Source organism: Phalacrocorax aristotelis, chromosome 1, assembly GCF_949628215.1.
Source record: "Phalacrocorax aristotelis chromosome 1, bGulAri2.1, whole genome shotgun sequence".
Lineage (NCBI taxonomy): Eukaryota > Metazoa > Chordata > Aves > Suliformes > Phalacrocoracidae > Phalacrocorax > Phalacrocorax aristotelis.
The window spans coordinates 130,694,876-130,717,778 of record NC_134276.1 but is presented as its reverse complement, the minus strand read 5'-3'; the positions used below and the strand labels follow the sequence as shown (position 1 = coordinate 130,717,778).

General features: G+C 37.1%; 1 protein-coding gene across 2 annotated transcripts in view; it reads right to left on the bottom strand.

The window, feature by feature from the left end:
• Positions 1–22,903, bottom strand: part of STXBP5L (syntaxin binding protein 5L) — a 204,894-nt gene that overhangs the window by 104,908 nt on the left and 77,083 nt on the right. For both annotated transcript variants that reach the window (XM_075107357.1, XM_075107366.1), the window contains exon 5: positions 10,175–10,309. In XM_075107357.1, coding sequence (XP_074963458.1) covers positions 10,175–10,309 — 135 coding nt within the window. The remainder of the gene's footprint in view (positions 1–10,174; positions 10,310–22,903) is intronic.

Below are 22,903 nucleotides of genomic sequence, written 5' to 3'. Positions count from 1 at the left end.
AGTGCTTAGAACCACACACGTCTTGTACATCTGTCCTCAGGGAGCAAATATGACATTTTGGGACATTCTAGGCTTTCAACAATAGGTTCACCTATTTGAACTGGTCAGAGTACATTGATGGAAAGAACTGGGTTTGTCTAGGATACATGCTGCCTATGCCATTGCAGGCAAAGAAGGAAGGATAAGAATAAGAGGAAATCCATGAAGAGAAGAGCAGCATAAGAAATTTTAGTTTTTATCCAGATAAGAACCACTGACAGATGACAGAAGAGGGATCAGAGCCAAGCAACCATCAGGCATGACTAAGCTGGCAACAGACAAAATGGTGGAAGGAGCACACGCAGGCTGGCATGGCCTACTAGTTCAGCCAGTTACCCTAGCCCACTGAACCAACCAGTATGCAGATTGGGTTGCTTGGCCTCAGAAGTATTGGTATTTGACCAGGAATAGTGGCAAAATCAGGTCAAACGGAAGGAGAAAGGGAAAGAGCATACTGTCTTTCTAAACTAAAGGTTGATCCTATCTTGGCTGCTCTTTGTAACAACCAATTTTAAAAGTCAGGAACAATTTAAATAAATCTGTGCAAACACCATTTTCTTTTTAAGATATATACGTCATTGCTTAACAAATAATGTATGCATTTGTCTTTGGGAAGAAGCAAACTCTTATATGAGCTGTAGTCACTCTACATTACATATAACTTTAGGCTAATTATACTTTCATTGTCACACAAACTAGTTGTTCCTCTGTAAATGATATAAAACTGTCTTTCACTACCAGTCGTATTTTCATCTGATGTTCTTGCAGGGGCATAGCCTCAGATTTCCATGCTAATACTTCAGCTAAAAGGGGTAACCTTCACCAATCTTCACCAATAGCATATATTTTCCTACCCCCTCCACTTCTCTGCCTTGAATCTATTGTAAATGATAGTTGGAGGATCCTGGGACATTTGTATCCTGAAACAATGTAATAAAATTTCTTCTTGCTTTTCAGGATATTAGGCACCTTTTGTTTCTTTTTAGAAGTATTACATTTTTATTATTAGGTTCCTAGCTATTTCATTAGTTTTATTGAGTAAGAGCTTCATATACATTATCAGTGAAGTTGACACCAACCACAGCAGTCTGTGCACTAAATGTATGAGATTTTGGTTTTCCTCATTCTTTTTCCTCTATATTTGATGTAAGCATTCTCTTAACATTTATGTTCTCCTTGGTATTTTAACAGTTTAGTTGTTTTGTATTATAACTGACTTGGTCAGGCTTCTTCCATTTTCTTGCAATTTTATTATTTTAGTCTGTCAGGTATGTCACTCTACCCAAAGACTCAATGAACCATTGTTTTACTTTCACACATACACTACCAGTCTTTGGTTCAATTCTTGTTAGCTCTTTTATGTCAAATACTGGATGTAGGTGTCAAGGTGTTGGCAGTGGAGGGATACAGAAGGGTCTTTGTGAGGAGAGGCCAGGGCTGCCCCATGCCAGACATAGCCGGTTCTAACCAACCCACTGCAGGGCATGGCTGAGCCCCACAGCCAAGGTGGTGGTGCCTCAGGGAAAACAAATTTAAGAAAGGGAAAAAAATGCTGCAGAGGCAGTGAGGAAGAAAGTGTGAGAAACAGCCCTGCAAGCATCAAGGTCAGCAAAGGTGGAGGGGAGGAGGTGCTCCAAGCACCGGAGCAGACATTCCCCTGCTGCTCAGGTAAAGGACCATGCCAGAGCAGATATTTCCCCCTGCAGCCTGTGGAAGACCCCACAGTGGAGCAGGTTTATCCTGAAGGACAACAGCCCGTGGAAGGACCTGTGCTGTAGCAGGGGCAAAGTATGAGGAGGAAGGAGCAGCAGAGAGCAGCTGTAATGGACTGACCACAACCACCATTCCCCATCCCCTGCATTGTTCAGGGGAGAGGAGGGGGAGGAGGTAGGGGAGTTGGATTTGAAGGAGTGAAGTTGAGCCTAGGAAAAAACAGGGGTTGGGGGAAGGTGTTCCAGCTTTTATCTTTGTTTCTCACCATTCTACTCTACTTTAACTGGCAATAAATGACATTAGTTTTCTCCAAGTCAAGTTGGTTTTGCCCATTGATGGTAACTGGTACATCATCTCCCTGCCTTCATCTTGACCCATAAGCTTTTTCCATCTTATTTTCTTTTCCTCTCCTGTTGAGGAGGGGGAATGAGAGAGCAGCTGGGTAAGGGTCTCGCAACCAGCCATGGTCCACCCACCACAAACACCTTGATTGCTTAACAGCTGCCAGCTTTGATTATACATAGGTAAGAGGAAACAGAGAGTCTATAAAGTTTGGCAGTCATAATGCTAACTCTTTCAGAAAATGAGAAAGTATCTTTTTCAAATAATTGTATATCCTAAAACTAATTTAAGATGTGCTATCGCAGGTAAGATCATACACAGGGTTCCTGGGGTGATGACAAAAGACGTTCCTGAAGCATTTTGGAACTGTAGACCCTACTCCCTGGCAGTCCTGCACTGCCTTTCTGGGGCTTCAAGAAACATTGGGATTTTTATACATACCAAGTAAAGTATTTCCATCAAAACTGATTCCTCTTTGGACTAAACAACAACAAATATTGACAAGGTGCAGCACAAAGCTTTTGGTTTGGTTTGGGATGGGACATGCACAGTCCCATCTTTGGGGAACTGACTGGGGGAGTATATGCTGATACAAAATAACACCAGTTCAGACGGAACAGGGAAGAAAACTGCATGAAAGGGCCATAACTCTCCATTCTACATTGTCTTTCACTTGCTGCTCTGAACCTGCCCTATGGCTTGGTACAGAAGGAGAGACACGATAAATCTCCTCTGGCTTGCCTCTCCTAAAGTGATGTTATCTCTTTTCTAGTGCAGGACTGTGACTAGGAACCCAAAGATAGTCCTTTGCACCATACTAAGACCAGGAATAGTCTGCCACAGGCAGATCGGTGCCTTAACTTCTTCCATCTGCTTGTTTCCTCAAGGAAAGTATGTATAAATAGAAATAATAGCAATGTTTTTTTGAGCCCTAGAGAAGTGTTGCTTGTAAAAGGAATGTCAGGCGTTGGGCTCTACAATCAATTTCTCCTGAGGGTAGACATCATGACTGCACTACAATTAGGATTAAATGAAGCAATTATTTAGTTAACTGTATTATATGAATAATATTAGTTTACAGAACTCATGAAACTATCAGAGCTACAGATACAGTAATTACTACTTTCATACAGTAAATTATACTGCATGAGGAAATGTCTACACACAAAAATATTTTGCCTCATGTAGCTTTAGTATATATAAAATGTTTTGTTTCCCCTCATTGCTGTTATAGTAGAGTTGTCAAGGAGATTAGAAAGTTGTATGCTGTCATTGTGGAACACCCTACAAAGAAAGAAAACCACTGTTGAATTACTTTAAAAGCAAAAGCCGAGATCCAACAGCTCCTGGAAAGGATGAAGAGGTGCTGGGAAACCAATCACATCTGAAGCTATTTTGAATAAAACACACTACTGTTGATGCCAGATACTTGTGTATATGCATACCTGTGTACAGGCATTCCTTCAAGCTGGCTTTAGGAGACTGTGTAAAAAAATAACTAGATCCTATCCCCTGGGAAAGGGTAAAATAAGGAAGAATCAGAGGCAAAAATAAGGCGTAAGTGATATATTTGAGCAGAGAATTCTTCATTCCCAAATACTAGCTGGGGTACAGCTGAGAATGACTGAGAAATTAAAAGCTCTGAAAAGACATGAAGAGGATAAAAACACAAAGCCAGGTCCATACACAGTAGAAAGAAAAAAAAGAAGTGAAGGTCAAGTAAAAAAAATACCAGCAATGCTTTGCAGTAAAAGATTCCTGAAGCAAAAGCTACCTTCAAGTGAGCAAGAAGAAAGTGTGAGCTAATGACACAAAAAACTGAAACATTTCATAGCTTTCATTGACCTTAAAGCCCACAAAAACAGACTGCAGAATAATTGAAAAATGGAACAAAGGGTTCTCATGACAGCTGTACAGAACTAGAAATTTTTAAAGAAACTAGTGATACTTTGAGCTGTTTTGCACTTCATCAGAAGTTATTCCTGACAGCAGCAGGTATTAATTATTTGGTATGGATTCATTTTGGGTGATGAGAGCGCTGTATGTGGTAAGACTTGACTAACTCAGAAGAATAGGACGGAAATGAAGAAAACATTAGCTGTAAAATAGGAGTCTTCAAAAAACTTGTAAGGATAGAAGCTTTTATTGAATTATTCTAAAATTAGAAAGCTTGAAAAGACATCTTCAGCAATGCAATAATTTGGACCCAGGAATATGTGGAAAATACACAGATAATATATTCCTCCCTCATTCTGGAAAGTTTTATGCACTCTAAGAAACAGAGTGACTTACATACTGTTCTAAGAACTTCAAATACCAAGACAATCTTTAAAGCAGGTGGAAGTAATGTATGACAAAACAGAATCAGATCAAGAGAAAACAATTTTCCTTTTGAAAAAAATTAGCCTGCACAATTACAGAAGCACTGTAATGATTTCTGAGAAGAATGAAAATCTGGTGGTAGAAAGTGGTAAAAGGAGTTAAGAGAGGAGAAAAAAAAGGAAAACATCTATATTAGTCATTGTTACGGAGTTGGAGATGACTGAATGTGACAGTGGTGAAAAAGCATGTGCATAAGCAGATACTTCTGTAGTGCCAGTAGTCAGACATCTCCTGCACTTCTGCCTTCCACAAAGGTGCAGCACACCATAGATTTTAAGAATTTCTTTTCATTGGTAGAGTCACAGAGAAATTGAAAAGAATGTGTAAGTTAGATACATCATTCACATACTGTGGATCAAAGCTGGAAATGGAGAAAGTAAGAATCAGTTCAACCTCAAGATGCAACTCTGAGTCTTAGACACAATTTCTAAAATGTCTAGAAGAAGGACGCCTTGCAACTTGCATTTTCTTTATACTAGAAACTATTTCCATTTGGGTGCAAGCACAGAGGAGGTAGTAGTTGCTCCTAGAATGCTACTTCTCCTGATTGCTGCTTTCCTTCACCACTGGGGAACTGCTGGCTCTGAGACACATCTAGGAAATGGGGCTGGTCAAGGAAACAGATAAGAAAGGAAACACTAAGTTATGGCTCTGTCATAACTGCATTCCAATTTGTCCAATTCTTTCATTGTCCAAATCCCACAAATTATGACAAGTTTCAGTTACTTATTCATTAGTTAGTGAGGCATTCAAACACTGGAATCTGCATGCTTGGGAAGGGGGCTTACAATGCAGATTTCTCATTTTTGGAGTTTAGTGGACTCATATCAAGATCCTCCTTCCCTTCTCAACACCAGATGACCTTCCAGAATGTATGATCCTGCAGGCTGAGAAAATTAATCTCACGATAGTTGAAATAAATGGAGACATGCTGGGCTCATTGACTAGTTTCTTCTTCCAGTCCTGTTTCCAAACATTTTGATGGAAAAAAAAAGAAACTGTTTGTGTATTAGCAGAAAGCTGAACAGTATCATGAGCCCCAAACATCACCGGAAAAGGACTAGCTCTGCTACATGACAGAGACATGACAAGTGAAAAAGTTTTGAGTTATTCTTCATTCTTAGCTGAAAAGATGCTTCAGTGTGGTCTGAGGTAGTGACAGTGCATGAGATGATAGAAATGACTGAGACAAGAATTGCTGGAGAAAGTGTTTCTGAAACTCCCCATATTCTAATGTTCTTTCTCAGCTCTGGACAAGGCCAGGTCCACTGAAACTTAGCGCACATGATTTATAAAGCAATTCTTCCTCTAACTTCTAGAATGATTTATACCTCTGTACTAAAAAACATCTCAAACAAAAAAATTTCATGTTTCCTTTGCATTATTTGTCTATTCAGGCCTTAATTTCTCACTAATATTAGATACTGTTTAAGCAAAAGCCGGATGAGCACTCCTGTATTAGAAGACAATAGTCCCTGTGACAAAACCGGTATTGCAAGTATCTTTTTGACATATCTCTCTACTATATGCTTCTGAACAGATCCTAATAAGAAAACCACTATCACTCCAAAATATAGTGCTCTACACCTCTTTCAGTATATTTTTGTACAAAAGTAGGCAACAAATTCACAAGTGGTAAGAGGCTTTCAAGCAAAAAAAAAACCAAAACCAAAACAAAAAACCAACGAAACACAAAAAAATCAAACAAAAATCAACTTTGTAAGTGAAAGTAGCCATGCAGGACAAAGTGACAGGATTTCTTGCATCATGTGCAAAGTGTAAAAATGTTACATCCAAACCTGTTTCTTCTTCAACTCTTTAAACTACTAAGCCTCTTCACCTCAGTCTTTCTCTGCAACACAATCACTATTAGAAAAAAAATTCTTGCCATTTTTTGATGGGCCTCACTGACTGACAATGTTGGTTTTTTCCCTGAGGATGAGAGTTACATTCTCTGGAACGAATGAATCTCAAGAAATGTGATGAAACTCTTGTGGGGTTGAAACCTTGGTAAGTCCACGAACAGATTAAAATGAATTGTTGGAATATGTTTTCTCTGCTCTGTTTTTTTTTTTTTCACCTATTTAATACCATTTATTATTTACTGAGCAACATCATCACGACCTTAGAGGGACAAACTCAGTCTGTGATGAAAGTCTAGAATACAACTTGAAGGTGTTTTCCAAAGGGTAAAATGACAACACAGGTATTCAGGTTACCTTGGCCACAGTGTTAGCAATGTATATGGAGGCCCCTTTCAACCATGTTCTGAAAAATTGAGAACCAGAATTTTAGCTGGGGTTTGTTGGGGTTTTTTGTACTCTCACAAAATGAACTGTAATCTGACTTTACAGTGATTTAGGTATGGTAATACAGAGTTTAACATTCCAAAGTTGAAGCATTGTAGGTCTTTAAAACATAACCAGCTCAATCTCCTATTGGTTTTCACTGTAAAGTTTTGAAGTCTTAATGACAACTGTGTTAAATCCACATTATGAAAATTCATGGAGATTTTATTAGAAGCAGGTACAAGTTGGTGAAAAAAATGAGGGATTTTGAAAGAAAGTCAAGTTATGTTGTTAGACTTAGTCTGCAATTTTAGAAACTGGATTAGAGTTGCACAAAGAGGGAAGAACTCTCCTTCAGGCTTGTTTGTGCATGATACACAAATCTGACACTCAAAATTCTATTTATAAACCCTCCATCTAAACTGAGGACTTGAATATAACAGCAGAGCAATCACTTCTTCTAGGCTTTCCTTGACAATAAGTTTGACACAAATACACTTGCACAGAAGGTAAACCCTCTCCTTCCAAGCTTTACAGAGAGTATATTAACATCTTCAAAGTAATCACACACTCTGAAATGATATAATCTATCTCAGAATGAAAAACAATGTTATGAGCACTATTACCTCTTACATCATTTGTGGTAAGGCTGAAGCTGTTCCTGAAGTATTACATACATATGTTTTCCTATTTCCTTTAATTTTTGAAAGTATCTAATATCAACAGGCCCTGAATGACTTGGTCTCATAGCTGATCTTGCTGAGAGCAGGAAGTTGGTCTAGAAAATTCCAGAGGGGCCTTCCAACATGAACTATTGTATGATTCTATAACATTAAAATGTGAACATTTTGTGAAGATTGTGTGAAAACAATGAGATTAAAAAACATAATCAAATAAGAATATACGCATTGCCCAAAATAAAACTGTTCTCTCAAAAATATGTCTCAGTACAATTGTAAAGGAAAGCCTACTACCATAAGCCCATCCTCATGAAGTACACTTAGAGTTAGTAACATCCCCTTTGAAAGCTAATCTAAGTGATATTTTTCCTGCAAGAAAGCAAAGTACTGGAAGATACATCATAGTTTGTTATTATCTTACGACATATTCCACAGTTCAAATTACTTTACTGAGAAAAGTCACCTAGTTTCAACTTCAGCAGTGCTATAGCATCTGTTAAAGGCAGCTGCTGTGGTGAATGTCACCATTATCCCCACCAATACAGAGAAATTGACCTGGAGACACACAGGATGCCCCATCTACCTGTGTAATACATGCAAAGACAACTTCCTCCATTCCATATCAAGAAGTACATGATGAGACTGAACGGAGATGATACAGCCTTCATAGGGCTAGCACACCGCTTACAGGGATCAAGTTATACTCGTAGGACTGATAGAACTAGAAGCAGTAATGAATGAACACCTGTACTCAACTGTCACCAAAAGAGTACATGGCAAACTAGCTTTTTAGAAGAAGCAGCTATTATGGTAACCATGCAGCATCTCCAAGTACTTGAGGTGACAAGGCCTACCTGTATTATGTTGTAATTACCTCTCTCAACTTATGGAAGAAAAATTTAGGAAAATCTAGGTAAACTCCTGCCTAGGCAATACAGAGAAGATAGGAGAAGGTGCTTGTTTGTTGTCTAGATACCTGCTAGGGAGGTAACTTCTTGCACAGCATCTAGTCTAGCTCAACAACTCAGTACTGAAGCTTGTTAGTAAGCAGCCCTTACTTCCAACATACTTTTCATTAGAGAGAGGCATCATTCTATTCTGTTCTCTTTAGAAAGGTCTGTTGTGGCCATTAAAAAAGATTTATCCAAAATAATTTTGAAAGAATTAGGAAGTGAAACTTGGTGGAAGGCTTCCATTTCATAAAAAAATCTTTCAGATTTATTTCCATACAGCACAGAAACATCTTAATGTCTGGAGAAAATAAAATTTCAAATGCTCGCAAAATGAAAATGTGTTTTCTCAAAACCTCAAAGGTGGTATCTACTCAATATAGTAAATATATATATATACACATTTTAAAATATAGGAATCAAAAAACCCTCTAATATGTCAACATCTTCAAAACAAAGTGAGAAAGAGAAAATAACTAAGGTACTATCCACCTGAAGAACTCACCAAAATGAACATATGAATTTTGTTTTGATTAAACCACATTTTCCAGCAGTAATTTTTCAGTTAATACTACTGAGTAGAGCTGAGCAAAGTCTTACAGAGGCAGGACAAACAAACATTCCAAAATGCAGAACTGGACGAAAGGTTTACCAGCCAACTGTCTGAATCCTGATTACCATTTGAATCCTTGTTTTTATCTCCTTTGATGATAAAATTAAATTTTTATGACTATGCCTATGAAGTTTGGTGGGGACAGAGGGGAGGAAAGAAAACGAGGCATCAGTTTTGTCAACCTGGGGACACAGTGATTAGTAAAAGTTACTAATAATAGCAGGGGGAAAAAAGGAAAAGGGAGAATTTTGGAGAAAAGTGGTTGCTATCAATGTCATCTCTGCTTGGGACAGAGAATCAGATCCACCCCTGTAGGCCTGTAGCCCTATTTTAGATGCTGTCCCCTTGGTTCACTGAGCTTGGTGAATTTCAGTTTACTACCAGAGGTTACAGGTTCCTCACAACATGAAGCAGATGTCTCAGAAACTGCATGAAATACTAAATATTTGTCTGCAGCAGTTACTCTTGCTGAAACTTCACAGAGGAAACAGCAGAGAAATAATTTTTCATTTCTGTTGAGGCTTTACTTGCAGGAAGCATAGATTTATCCCAGTCAGATTTTTATGTAAGTGTCCTTCCATTTCATAACCATGACACAGGCACCTGTGTTAGCCTGTCAGAGAACTGTCATTTAACAGACCCTCATTACCTTTCCTATCACTTCATCAGGTTTTAATGAGCTTGATTTAACTTTGAAATGAGCCCTGTGATGAGCAGAAGGCTTGGTCTGGAGATTGCCAGTCCCTTCTCATCTAAATGGTTCCACAGTTCAATGAAGAAAAGTTCTCCATAGAGTCTTAGGGCCAATATACTCCATTATTCTCTTCATAGGATGTTTGGAGGAGATGGTGATCAAGCTACCCTCACAACAATAAGAAAATCTGAATCTGTGAGATTAATGTTTATCTGTATTTCATGGACCTTCACAGTTAAACAGATCGTCAAACAACTTTTTCTTTTATATAAAATGTAATTAAATGGTCTCTATCATGAATCTGAATTTCTAATGTCCTGTAACAAAACAGTTAATACTGTGCATGCGCTCATTAAAATAAAAGGTTTTCAAAACATTTGTTAATATTTGTAAAAATAACTTATTCTAAAAATGAATCGTAAGACAGCTATGAAAATAACCACAGACACAGATGCAAAAAAGTCTGCACTCACAGTTCTATTGCCTTGTTCCACATGATAACATATCCAGAAAGAATGAAGGACTCGATATTTACAATGTGTGTATTTCCCCTCTCTGTTCCAACATAAAGCCATTTACTCTGGAAAGGTAGATGGCAGAAAGTAATCCTGAAAAGTAAAAACAAAAGAAGTGACTGAATATTGTATCAACAAAATATTTTTAACACTTTTACAGATTAAATAATTGTTCTTTCCATTTTATAACTTGAGAAAAGCCTGCCCAACAGGGGCAGTGTTATGAAGAATGTGCAGATTTTAGGGGTCATCTCCAGAAAAATCATAAAACAGAACATGGAACAAAGCAAGGCCATGCTGCCTGCCTATATTAAGGGCAGGAAAAAGGAGCCGTATCACTTGAGCACTGAACTAAGTCATGTTATCTCCATGAGTATGTAAATTGCATTATGATAGTATCCAAGACTCTCAGGTCAGGCTTTCTTATTTCCTTTCTTACAATAAGCAATTTTTCCAGTTCAATGAACAGAAGTTAATGGCAGGATTAATGTTTTGTACAACAGAAGCATAACACCATCATTCACACAAGAAAACATTCACTTTACTGGCTATCTGGGAGCATAGGACACTAGATAAGAGTATTACCAAGTACAGTTAAGTATTCTATCATAGACACACTGAATACTATTTACAGGGTGATGAACCAGTGCTGTATTAGCTTGGAAAGATGTCATGACAGTTAATCATGATAATATATAAAAGTTTTCACAGGTGATGAATGATTAGATTCAGGTTTCTTTGATATTATAGTTATTACATAGATACTACATACGTTCAAACAAAACTAAATCTATAAGAAAAAAAACATCTGCTGCTAAAATATAGTGGAACCCATGCTACCTACAGAGGCTGAAACTTAATCTTGTCTTATGGTATAGCATCAGAAATTTTGTCAAAACCCAGGTATTTTACTTGGTACGCCATACATTATTATATTTATCATTCAGCTCCACGTCAGGCTATTTCTAGCTTTTATATATAAACTTAACAGTTATGCAATAATTTTTATCCTTAACACCTTCCTCTCCCACAAACATATAAACTATTTAAGAACATACATATTTCAATTTTTTATTCTCATGGTACAAAAATCTTTCTGAAGTAATTATAAAGGAGTGAGAGGGGTGCTGGCTATTGTCCAGCAATTTGGCCCTCTCAGTCATGTATTCCTCTGAGCAGAACATTTGCCGCCCTTTGAACTAAAGGAATTGTTTAATATTTATACAAATTTCACATATTGTCTGTAATTGTTCCCTGTAAGATACTCTAAACAAACAAAAAGATTCCAAACAGATTCTACACAGTATTTGGATAGTTCTGCAGTTTTCCAAGTATCTAATCATGTGTCAGAACATTAATGTTGAATGCATTCAAGTGAGCAAAATTTTTTTTGGCCTTATTTATCACAACGGACTGAACACCGTTGAAATATGCAATCTTCACATTCTAATTTATGGGGAAAATTATCACTGAATCATGAATCCAGAATAATCCTTACCCTTCACAGAAATCTTGCTTTGTTGATTCAAGTGAGACTTAAGTATTATATAGGCTATCCATCTGTATGAGGTTAAATTTTACCATTAGTTGTCTAATTTTGGCAATAATTCCAGTGCCTTTAGTGGAAAGAGAACCAAGCTTTTCAAGAGAATTGCTTTGAGAATGGGAATTACAGTTTAGTATGCATAACTGAGAACTCCTTCCAGCAGCAACTCAGTACTTATATTGTGGGTTCAGTCAGATCGACAGATATCTGAGAGAAAAAATTGCAGAGACGTGTATGCCACCTGCATATTCCTCATGAATTAATTCCAGGAGTTAAAGATGTTAGCTTCATTGTTTTGTTCACAACAGATGCAAAGAACAATTTGCCCTTTTCACTTTGTAGTTTTACAAATGTGAAGATGGTTTTCACATTTTGCCTGATCCTTCTCCTTACACTAAACAACTCAATTTCTTTTGCTTCAGACACACCATTTATGATGATAATCAGAGAATCACAGAATAACAGGTTGGAAGGGACCTCAGGGATCATCTAGTCCAACCTTTCCGGAAAGAGCACAGTTGAGGCAAGATGGCCCAGCACCCTGTCCACACGACTCTTAAAGGTGTCCAACGTGGCCGAGTCAACCACTTCCCTCGGGAGTTTATTCCAATGGTTGACTGTCCTCACTACGAAAAATTTTCCTCTGGTATCCAATTGGAATCTCCCCAAAAGCAATTTGTGTCCATTGCCCGTTGTCCTCTCCATGTTACTCCGTGTAAAAAGGGACTCTCCATCTTCTTTGTAGCTACCCCTTAAGTACTGATACAAGGTGATGAGATCCCCTCTGTGCCTCCTTTTCTCAAGGCTGAACAAACCCAGCTCTCCCAGACTATCCTCCTATGGCAGGCTTCCCAGTCCTTTGATTGTCTTGGTGGCCCTTCTCTGGACCCCTTCCAGCCTGTCCACATCCTTTTTGTACAGAGGGGACCAGAACTGTACACAGTACTCCAGGTGCGGCCTGAAAAGCACTGAGTAGAGCGGGATGATGACTTCTTTATGTCTGCTGCTGATGCCCTTTTTGATGCAACCCAGCATCCTGTTGGCCTTCTTGGCCGCAGCAGCACACTGTTTGCTCATGTTGAGCTTCCTGTCCACCAGGACCCCCAGGTCCCTTTCCACGGAGCTGCTCTCCAGCCAGGTGGATCCCAGTCTGTGCTGCACTCCCGGATTATGTTTTCCCAGGTTCATGACCTTACAGTTCTCCTTGTTGAACTTCATAAGGTTCTTGTTGGCCCACTCTTCCAGCCTATCCAGATCTTCCCGCAGAGTGGCTCTCCCTTCTGGAGTGTCTACTTCCCCACTCCATTTGGTGTCATCCGCAAACTTCATCAGGCTACACTTGATCCCGTTATTTGCTGCACTCCTGGTTAGATTCATATTTAGTCTAATTTTGTTTTTTTTATTTCTTGCATTTCTGCACTAACTGTACTTTTATTTCTTGCACTCCAAAACATACCCATGCTCTGTTAGGTCCCAGCCCTAGTCCCTGGTTGATAAATCCTCTTAACCACTTCACACTGATGTTCATTCAGCACTTGTTTGTAGTAAACTGTTAAATTACAGGAAGAGTAAATACTTGTGACTTTGAATGTGTTGAAAATATATCTGTCTGGTAACTGACAAATAACTCATGAATTACAATGTGAACCCTAGTTGACCTGAATGCTGCTACTCCAAATTCTTGCAGTTGTGTCATCGGACTAAGCACACTCGAGTCCACCTAGGACCATATTAACTTTCATTACTCTGATAAATCCATTCACAAGCCAGTATGGTGTACCACAAAAAACCTTGGTCTCCAAAGCACAAGACTGAATCCAATACTGTGATTACAAATAAAGTCTTGAAATGACCTCAGACACAATAAAAATCTGCTTCAGTCTGCTCTTTTTCCTTTTTGAAATTTGCTTCTGGGTTATGATCTTGGGTGTGAACTGTCACAACCACCATCAGACTAAATGGTTGTCTAATTTCCCAGCTACTTCACATCCTCCACTTGCCTGCCTTGGGTTTAAAATTTAACGAACATAATGTTTCAAAAGTAATGTCCTACAGTAAGAGAAAAGTCTGGATATATAGTATGAAGGACCAGAAAAGAATTAGGTGTTGCTAAAGAATGAAGAAAATGACCACAAATTTTACTGGTTTTTAAGCTCAGCTATTTCCTCTTAAATAACTTCATTTTGTTTTGACACATTTATGGGACAGCCAGATAAAGTATTCTGCATGTTCTTTCTTCCACAATGAAAACTACCCTGTGAGTCTTCATCCTTTACCTGAACTGTTACACATGATCAAATACCACCTTTTACAGTATGTCAGCTTATAAGGAAGTGGTATTCCCTTAAAGACAATCCAGATATGTAACAAGCCTATTAGACCATAGGGATTACTCAGCATTTTAATACAATATATTGATAGGCTTCACCAAACAAAGCCATATGATTTTCAGATTCTCAGAAAAGTATGCACTGTTCTGAAGTAGTTTTCCTTTACATTATATAAATCAAATGCAAACTGCTTCATGTATTATTGCCTTTTCACTTTTACAGAAAATATTAACATGACTTTGAGGCTTGAAAGCTTTGAAGCAAGACTCAGATTTTTAATGAACAACTTCGATTTCAGTAAATGCGGAAATTACCCAGTGATTTCTTCAAAAGAAAACAATGAAGTCTCATACTATAGTTTTCATTGTGGATGAAAGGTATTTCTCTATTAGTCATTTATCCCACAAGCAAATTAAGATGTCCTTCAATGCCTTTACAAAAAGCAGTCAATTAGCCAGAAAGAAAGACTATTTTTCTTCTTTAGAAGGTAGGGATGGCAGTGATTTATGCCAGTATGAAGTGCTTCTGCCAAAATTTAATCAGAGTGTCAACTGGATTGAGGTAACATGGAACCCAATTAAACGGAGACCCGAGAATTTCCTCAGCGTTGATCACTTACAGAAAGTCAGCCAGAAACATGAATATTATACATGCTTCGCAGCAAACCACAATATGAATTTTACTGTTCATTATGAGATAAAGTAAAAAACATGGATTGATACCGAAAAAAGGTGTTCCTATGCTGCCAGAATGGTCTGGAACATTGTATCAGTTTTCCAATGTATTCAAAGCACTAAACAGGATATAGAATGTAATTTTTTAAAAAAAATTAATAGATGCCAAATAAAACACCTAAATCAGAATTTATTAAGGAAAAACTCTTTAGCAAAAGTCCTGAAAACCTTTCTAAAATTATGTAAGCAATATGGGAGATAATGAAATAAAGAGGCACTGTTAAAAAACTGAACCTTATCTTAGAAAGTAATATATTCTGACTACCAAATCTTGAAAAGGTGTATTTTTCAGAAAATCACAGCACACTACAAACGCTGACAAAAAAAAAAAAATCACTGCATATTAGTGAACTACTACAATGTTAAAATAATTTAGATTGCTACATTCTTTGCAACTAGTAAAAACTCTCAGAGGGCTTAAAATCATCTTTATTACATTAATCATATTGTTCTAGAAAAAGAAAAGAATTTTGAGAACATTTCCGTCTGCTTCTGCTTTGTTATTTTTCTTTTTCTATTTACAGTATGAAAAATTTTCCTGGAACACTATTCCTGGTGGGGGGTGGGGAGACCTGTGGAAGGGGGGAGAGTAAATTGCATTTTTGTCAAAATGATGAACAGTTTTTCCAATTTAATTATTTAATTGGTCATTCCTCGACATCAAAACTGCAACTAAACTTGTATTTTCCCCTCCCCATCTCTTAACCTTTTGGTAATTTTGAACAAAAGTAATATGAAGAGTCCTCACTGACATAGAAAGAAGACCAGAGTCACCTAGTGTGCCTCCTTCTCCAGGAAGCAGGATGGCCTATCTGAGGGAGTTTCTGGCTAGCCAGTATTCCCAGAAAGTGCTGGACTGCTTTTCCGTCAGTTTGGAAGGGAATGTTATAGCTGAGTTTATTGCTTGAAGTCATGAAATGCACACAAGGACATCTAGACAGATATTCAAGCAAAGTAAATTGTGTGTTGTAATTTGCAAAGTAACTGAAGTGCTGAAATAGAAGTACAGGCTAAAGCTATAGACAATGAAGAACAGGTGTTGTCTCCAGCAGAACACACAAAAGATGTAAATTATGAGCTGTTTGGCCTCTGGAGGTATTCAGTCTTCTCCCTGGACTATATACAAACTTGGAGCTCATCAGCTAGGTAAGACATTCAAAAGACATGCACAACAGCAGCAATCCATGCAGTCTGCCATTCATATCAAGTGATGTTTTTGCAGCAGATGGTTGCACAGTTCCCCAGGTAGATGTGAGCTGGGCTTGTGCACAGTAATGGTAACTGTTTCAGCTGCAACATGGACTATGTGAGTGATGATATGCCATTCCGTCCTAGGAAGGCAGAAATCTGAGATGAACTCTACTATTAGGATTTCGGTTTTAAGTTAAACTTTCAGTTTAATTTACTTGAAGTGTATTCACAGTCTCTAGGGCTGACATAAGAGTACAGCAAATACTTTAAATTACTAACTGGCATGACTAAGAGTAAAATGAAATATATAACAGTTCAGAATGTCTGGACAGTTTCTCCTTTCAGGGTCTTGGTGATACTATATCACAACATAAAACCTTCTCCTGTTTGAACTAGATTCTCCACATACCACACAAGATAATCCCAAAATTTATAATAGCCCCACACATGCAGACTCTATCAGACAATGAATGAACCAAACATGCCTTTGAGACTGATTCTTGTGGTCCACCTGTTTTAAAAGCGTGATTTAGTTTTCATTTAAATTAAGAAAAATCTCTGTTTCACATATATTTTCTGCTAGCATCATCAGTCGACACTTATTTTGAATTAAAATCAATTGGCCCTTCTTAATTTATGTTTTAATTACTTATATAGATGAAAGTGAAGAAGCGCTGAAAACTCATTGTACATGAACTGCATCAGATCCTGGTGACCGCATAACAAAGGCACTGGAGTATTAAACCCCATTGTTATTTAGGGATATCTGAACACAAGAGGAATATTAAGGTAAATTATATTCTTAAAATACTGCATGAACATTTCCATCTCTGGATTTTTTCCTGTTGAGTGTTATACAGACTGCTCAAATATTCTTTGTTGCTTTAAGACTATAGTGCATACACTACACTTCAAGTTTATGACAGGACTAGGTAGGTGAAGAATATCTAATGAACAGTGTAATAATTAGAACATAGATCTATTTTTCCATCAAATTTTTCAGGAGCTGAATGTGCTACTCAGTGAATCATCTCTAGCAATAATCTCGGTTCCTTATTATCCTTCTTTCCTGTTAAAACAATCAGGAGTCAAAGCAGGCTGTTCCTCCATCTTCAAAAGCTAGAAGTTCCTGTGCAAAACTTATGGATAGGTAAAATAACCCTATAAGCCTAACGTTAGGCCCATTCTTGAATTATGACCTTACTATTTCAAAGGAATTTGCAATCACAAATGTAATTAATAGCTTACAGCATTCCATAAATACTTGTGTTGACACAAATGATTGTTAACTACACAAAACAGTGTAGCAACTATATGAGCATTTATAATGGGTGTTAACAAATTATTTACAAGCAGTTAACTCAAAAGAACCTAGAACAAATCAGAAGCAGCATGCTCAAAATCATTACATACATTACATTTTATTGTGTTAGTAAACCTGGAGATCTCCCTTGAATAGAGACTGAATTTATATATTTAGATAAAAGTTTATGAGGTATCATGAGCAATTTACAAGGACAGTTGAAGTATACAGCACGCAACAGGTCCTTTGGTTTTTACCAGTTTTATTTCTTATAACTAACCTTCTTACAACTCCATTAAAGGTCATCCTGGCTTGTTCAATATGCCATAGCACATACAAAAAGACAGCTGCACGATAACTTCCTATAATACAAGATACATGCATTTTAATTCATACTCTTGGTAACTCAATGGCTATTTGCCTTAGCAGCAGCACTGCACCATGTTAACTGGCATTACTGGGGCTCCAGAACAACTTGAAAATCACTCTTGAAATCCCAGTGTGCAAGGGGATGACAACTTTTGTAGCCTGTGCTACTAATGATTTGTTTAATCTTCAGGATGACAGAAAGTTGCTTTCCTTCCTCTTGGACAAATGCACAGTAAAGAGACCCTCTTTTGTCAACTCGCTTTTACAGTTTTGACTGTAAATTCATTGGGATGTCTTGCGTGTGGGAACAGGATGACTGACAATGGCAGTGGAATATTCTCTCTGGCTAGATCTTTAGTATTACACAACAGTAATGCAGTAGATTGAACAGGTGTAACATGCAGGCTTAGACCCAAGAAAAAATGACAAGGACATTACATGGAAACTTGCTTCCTAGAAAAGCATGTTGGAAGTAAACCAGCATACTTTTCACTGGCTTCCAATTTGTTTCTGATGCCAACTCAAGGTCAATAGACAACAAAAATGATAATAAAAGTTCCACAAAATCAGTGAAGTGAGCAAATTAATGAAAGAGGGTTGGCAAAGACTCCTGCTTTCATCTTTAGGGGAAAGATAACATACGTTGTTTTTCTCGTCTACTGGCTTGTGAAATCACTATTTCTTATTTGTAGTACTTCACTTGTTCTCCATTAATTTCTTTGAAGGTTAAGAAAAAATGCAGTTTTAATACCAAGCATAGTGACAGTGATGGGCAATACAGACCATAATAATAGCCACTGAGTTTCGTAGCAATAAAAAAAAAAACAAAAACAAAAAACAAAGGATGGAAGAGGAGATGATCTCAAAAGTTTATTTTTTTCTTTCACTGATTTTGTAGCAGCTGCATTAGAATTCCAAAACAGGTAAAGGTAGAGTTTCTCTCATCATTTCACCCAACAGCTATAAATCAAAAACACAGTTTCTACTTCCCAATCTCATAGTTCCAAAAAAGTAAATTGGGACTTAGCTCAAAGATGAAAGGTTGAAACTTGTCTTTTGCTATACAGCTTAACTCTACATAGCTGTTAGAAAAATAAAGATATGCTAGTGTTTCATCTCATTTGCTGCAACATACACAAATCTGTGTTTATATCATACATTCTTACTATAATGAGTTTAAAACCTATTTTATATCAATATCGATCAAGCTATTTTGAATGACACTGTACTACCAAGATAACACTGAAATACTGAAATTGACTTCAAAGTAAAAAAAATTGCTCTTTTACATGTGTATAATTTTCCTATGTATACACGCTTTTTTTCTTAACAGCTTCCATCAATTAAAATCATGTAGACTTATTGGAGACCAGCTGTTCTCATTTGTTATGCTTCAGTAGACAGGGACTCTGTGATTAACGGTCCTTGTTTTTCTGCAATCTGTAGTCTCTCTTCTCTTCCTGCTCATGTACTGTTTAATGAGATAATCTCAACAGTGACATTACTAGCTCTATTTCTGATTTACTGGAATAATGCCCAGAGTTTATTGTGACAGAAGGAAAAGTATCCTAAATCATTGCATTGGATTCTGCTTGAAGCTGCCATGTGCCTGGGCAGGAAAGGGGTGGTGTGGTTTCCAAGCACCAGATGACTTACTGCAACACAATGGGTGCATATTCCTCGCTGCTTTAATATATGACTGGAAATCTAATGTAACAAAGGTCAAAGGATAGATCTGAACAGGACTATTAAAGATGCCTCAAAACTCAAATTTGAAAACTTCCAAAAATAAACCCACAGAATTCCTGTAACTATACTGTAACTGGAGCAAGCTGAAAATTCCCACTGATAACGTAGACTGTTTCTGCTGTCTGAATGTATTTAAATTTTAAAAGACATCTTTTTTAGCTCTTGTCTAATATAAGTATGTATGATATGAAGTAGATGATGCATTTTTGTGGTACAGTATTTGACTTCTCATTTGTTATGACTAAGGCCGCAAAACACAGCTTGTTCAATGTATGGCTGTGTATATATTTCAAATTTTGCTATCCAAACCTGGTCTTAGATCAATTTGGCAACACAGCTGCTATGTGAAAACAACATAACATGTTACCCTATGTTTTCTCAAAAGAGCAGAAATCTACTGACAAACATGCTTTGTTTTCTACAAAGCATTAGAAACAAGAAGCACACTGCTTAGCATCTGAGCTAAAGTTTTACAGCATATAGCAAAATTATGCCTGCTGCTAAGAGCTAAAGGATTTTTTCCCGAGGAAAGAAAGCAACACACAAGTTACTCAGGCAGACAATCAGAGGTGGCCAGGTGACATAAAAAATTGAATCATTGAGAACATGTTTTTCTTTCCTATTGAATTTAAACCAAAACTTCACAAAGATGTTTTGCAAAATGGAATTTCAAAAAGGTAACCGTTTTCTCATAGAAATAATAGAATAATAAAAGGAAGTACAGCCAGAGTGACACAGAGGAAGAGGCAAATGGGAAAAGAGGGCTTGTCGGGCCAGAGGGCCCTCTAATCCCTGTACCGTTGTCAAGTCCTCAGGTAATTGTGCTACCTGTGCATTTTTCTCCAGCATTTCTATGGGTCATAATGATTTCATATATGTATATCTGTATGCACACATACACACAGGCATATACATATATTTTAAAGTCTCATTGTGGAAATAGAAATTTTATATACAGAGCTGTGTAAAAATAGACCTTAAATATCTTAAATGGCTTTTGCCTTCAGATAAGTTGTTTAGCAAACAGGTATAAAACCAGATACCGTGGCATAATGCTCTGAAGGACATTTTTAATTGAAATGAAAACGAAAATAATAATATTGTCAGAACTCTGGTGGACTAAAAATTACTTTGGGGAAAGACTGAAAGTCACCATTAAAAAAAGAACAGATATTCTTAAATTCAAAGTTGGATCTGGATATAAACAGAGATTATTTTAATATTCTAGAATGAAAAATATTACCAGGACTTCTGTAATTAGACGAGAGTTCATTTCATCATGTACAGATTAGAAAACAAGTATTGCTAATAATTGTAGGGTCTAGATATTCCTGGAAATGGCAACCAACAGATTTCTCTAGTAAACAGTCAATGAATCAATAAAAGATGATGTTATTTTAGAGTAATATCTATCCTAGTACAATTTAAGCATAGAGAAACAAAACTAGTTTTAAACTAGCCAGCTTAAGTTCTTGCAGAACTTCCTCTGCAGTGGCACCAAATCAGATGGCATTATAAAACACACTCAAGAAGGTAAGCATAAAAAAATTAAATCTGACAGAAATAACGTTAAACCATATTGTCCTTTACACTGTTGTGACTGTAATGTTATTACTAATTGCTCAAATATACTTAAAAATATACACTAACTAAGGTTCTGAGTTTCAAAAGGACAAATTCTGAAACGTTATGGTAAAATAGGGAAGGTAGGTTTACCAAAGGTAGACTATTCCAAAATATTAAAATCGTAGGAAATCTAGTGTCTGTCCAAATTAAATACAGTATTTATAAAACCATCACTATAAAATTAGTTTTAATGTCTATTTTCCACTTTGTTTTACTGAAAAGGAAATATTTTACTGGATTTTGGGGAGATTCTCCAGTATTAGTTTTATAGCTGATCTTGTATTTTCATAAGCGATCTTGGTACTAATACTAATGAAACCTCTTAGGGACACAATATTACTCTGCACAAGTAGAGAACAATAAATGGAATGAAATTTAAAATACAAAGGGCGAGGCCTCAAACTTCAAAGAATAAGGGTTGGAACTCATGGTACAGAAGTGATGGAGAAAGATGATTTCAATTTTGCTTGTCTTGCTTTGCTTCCACTCTTAAAGGATTGCACTGGAAAGCAGCACACTCTCTGCCGGATAGATATACATCAGTGAGGAAGTGCAATGGGTGTATTAGTCAATCACAGCAAGACCACAAGCACTGGTAAGATGAAGCCACATAAATGAAAGATGTTATTATGGTATGCATCTGTAAACATATTCCTGCAGAGATTACAAAAGAAAACGGTAATGCCAATGTCCACAGCACAGATTGGACCCTATCTAGAAGAATATGTTTCCTTGTCTAATCATCAGCTCAGTGAGAACTGATGAGAAGAAAGGCCAAAAGAAAGAGAATGAAGACACAAATTTATAAAGGCAAACACAGAATCTTGATTTTTGTAGTGAATTAAAAAAACAAAAAAAGCAGGTTGTGAATGCATATGAATGAGCTGTTCAACTGCAAAGGAGAGAGACGAAATATTTAAAATGCATGACAATCCTAAAAAACGGGAGTGAAAGGGCCATAAAAATAAATTTAGTCTTGAAGCCGGAAGGTTTCTTGCCATCAGAAGGATGAAATCAGCATGGAGCAATTCTCCCTAAGAGGAGGAGGGCCATCCTCCGTGTCAATCAACACAATTGAACTAGCTCAGCTTCAGAATAATAGATGAACAGTGTTCATACATGAAACTAATGCACACAGGCCTAAAGAACCTGGATTTCACACTGTAATCCTTGTTGGTTTTTCCTACCCCGGTTGCACTAATCTTAAACAGGAAAACTATGTAAACTGTTGTATATTTAAAGCTATACTTGAAGTCTGCTCTGACCATATTAGAAAAAAATGAAGGCCTATAATAGTTTTCAGTGGTTTAGCTTGATCCTAATGTTCTTTGCAGCAGGTAGACACAGTGTCTAGTTCCCGTAGCCAAGTTATTTATTTTGCCTAAAATGTCTACTGAAGGTGAATCCGGCATCTCCTACTGACATCAAAGAAGGAAAAGGAGGGACTAACATAAGGAACATCACCTTATCCTTCAAAAGTACTGAAGACATTCTTATGGAGTGTTTCCAGAGGTTAAGAAGTTTTACCTGTGCTTCCTATTTGTAAATGGAACAGCAAATCATATATTATCAACCATATGCTACTCTCAAGCATGTCTTTGATTTACCGTGTTATCATTAGAGCTCTCGGTATGGGGCCAAGCACTGAAACACATTACTTATATTTATATTTTCCTAAAGGCTCTTAATGCATTGTATTACATTCCAATTATGAAAACAGAGATTTAAGATGACAACTTTATGTTTTGATACAGGACCAAACCGTATAATTTGCTAAAAAGTCCTGGGCATTACACTGCAGAACAAAAACATCAGTTTACCATTATGTCTCATTCTTCA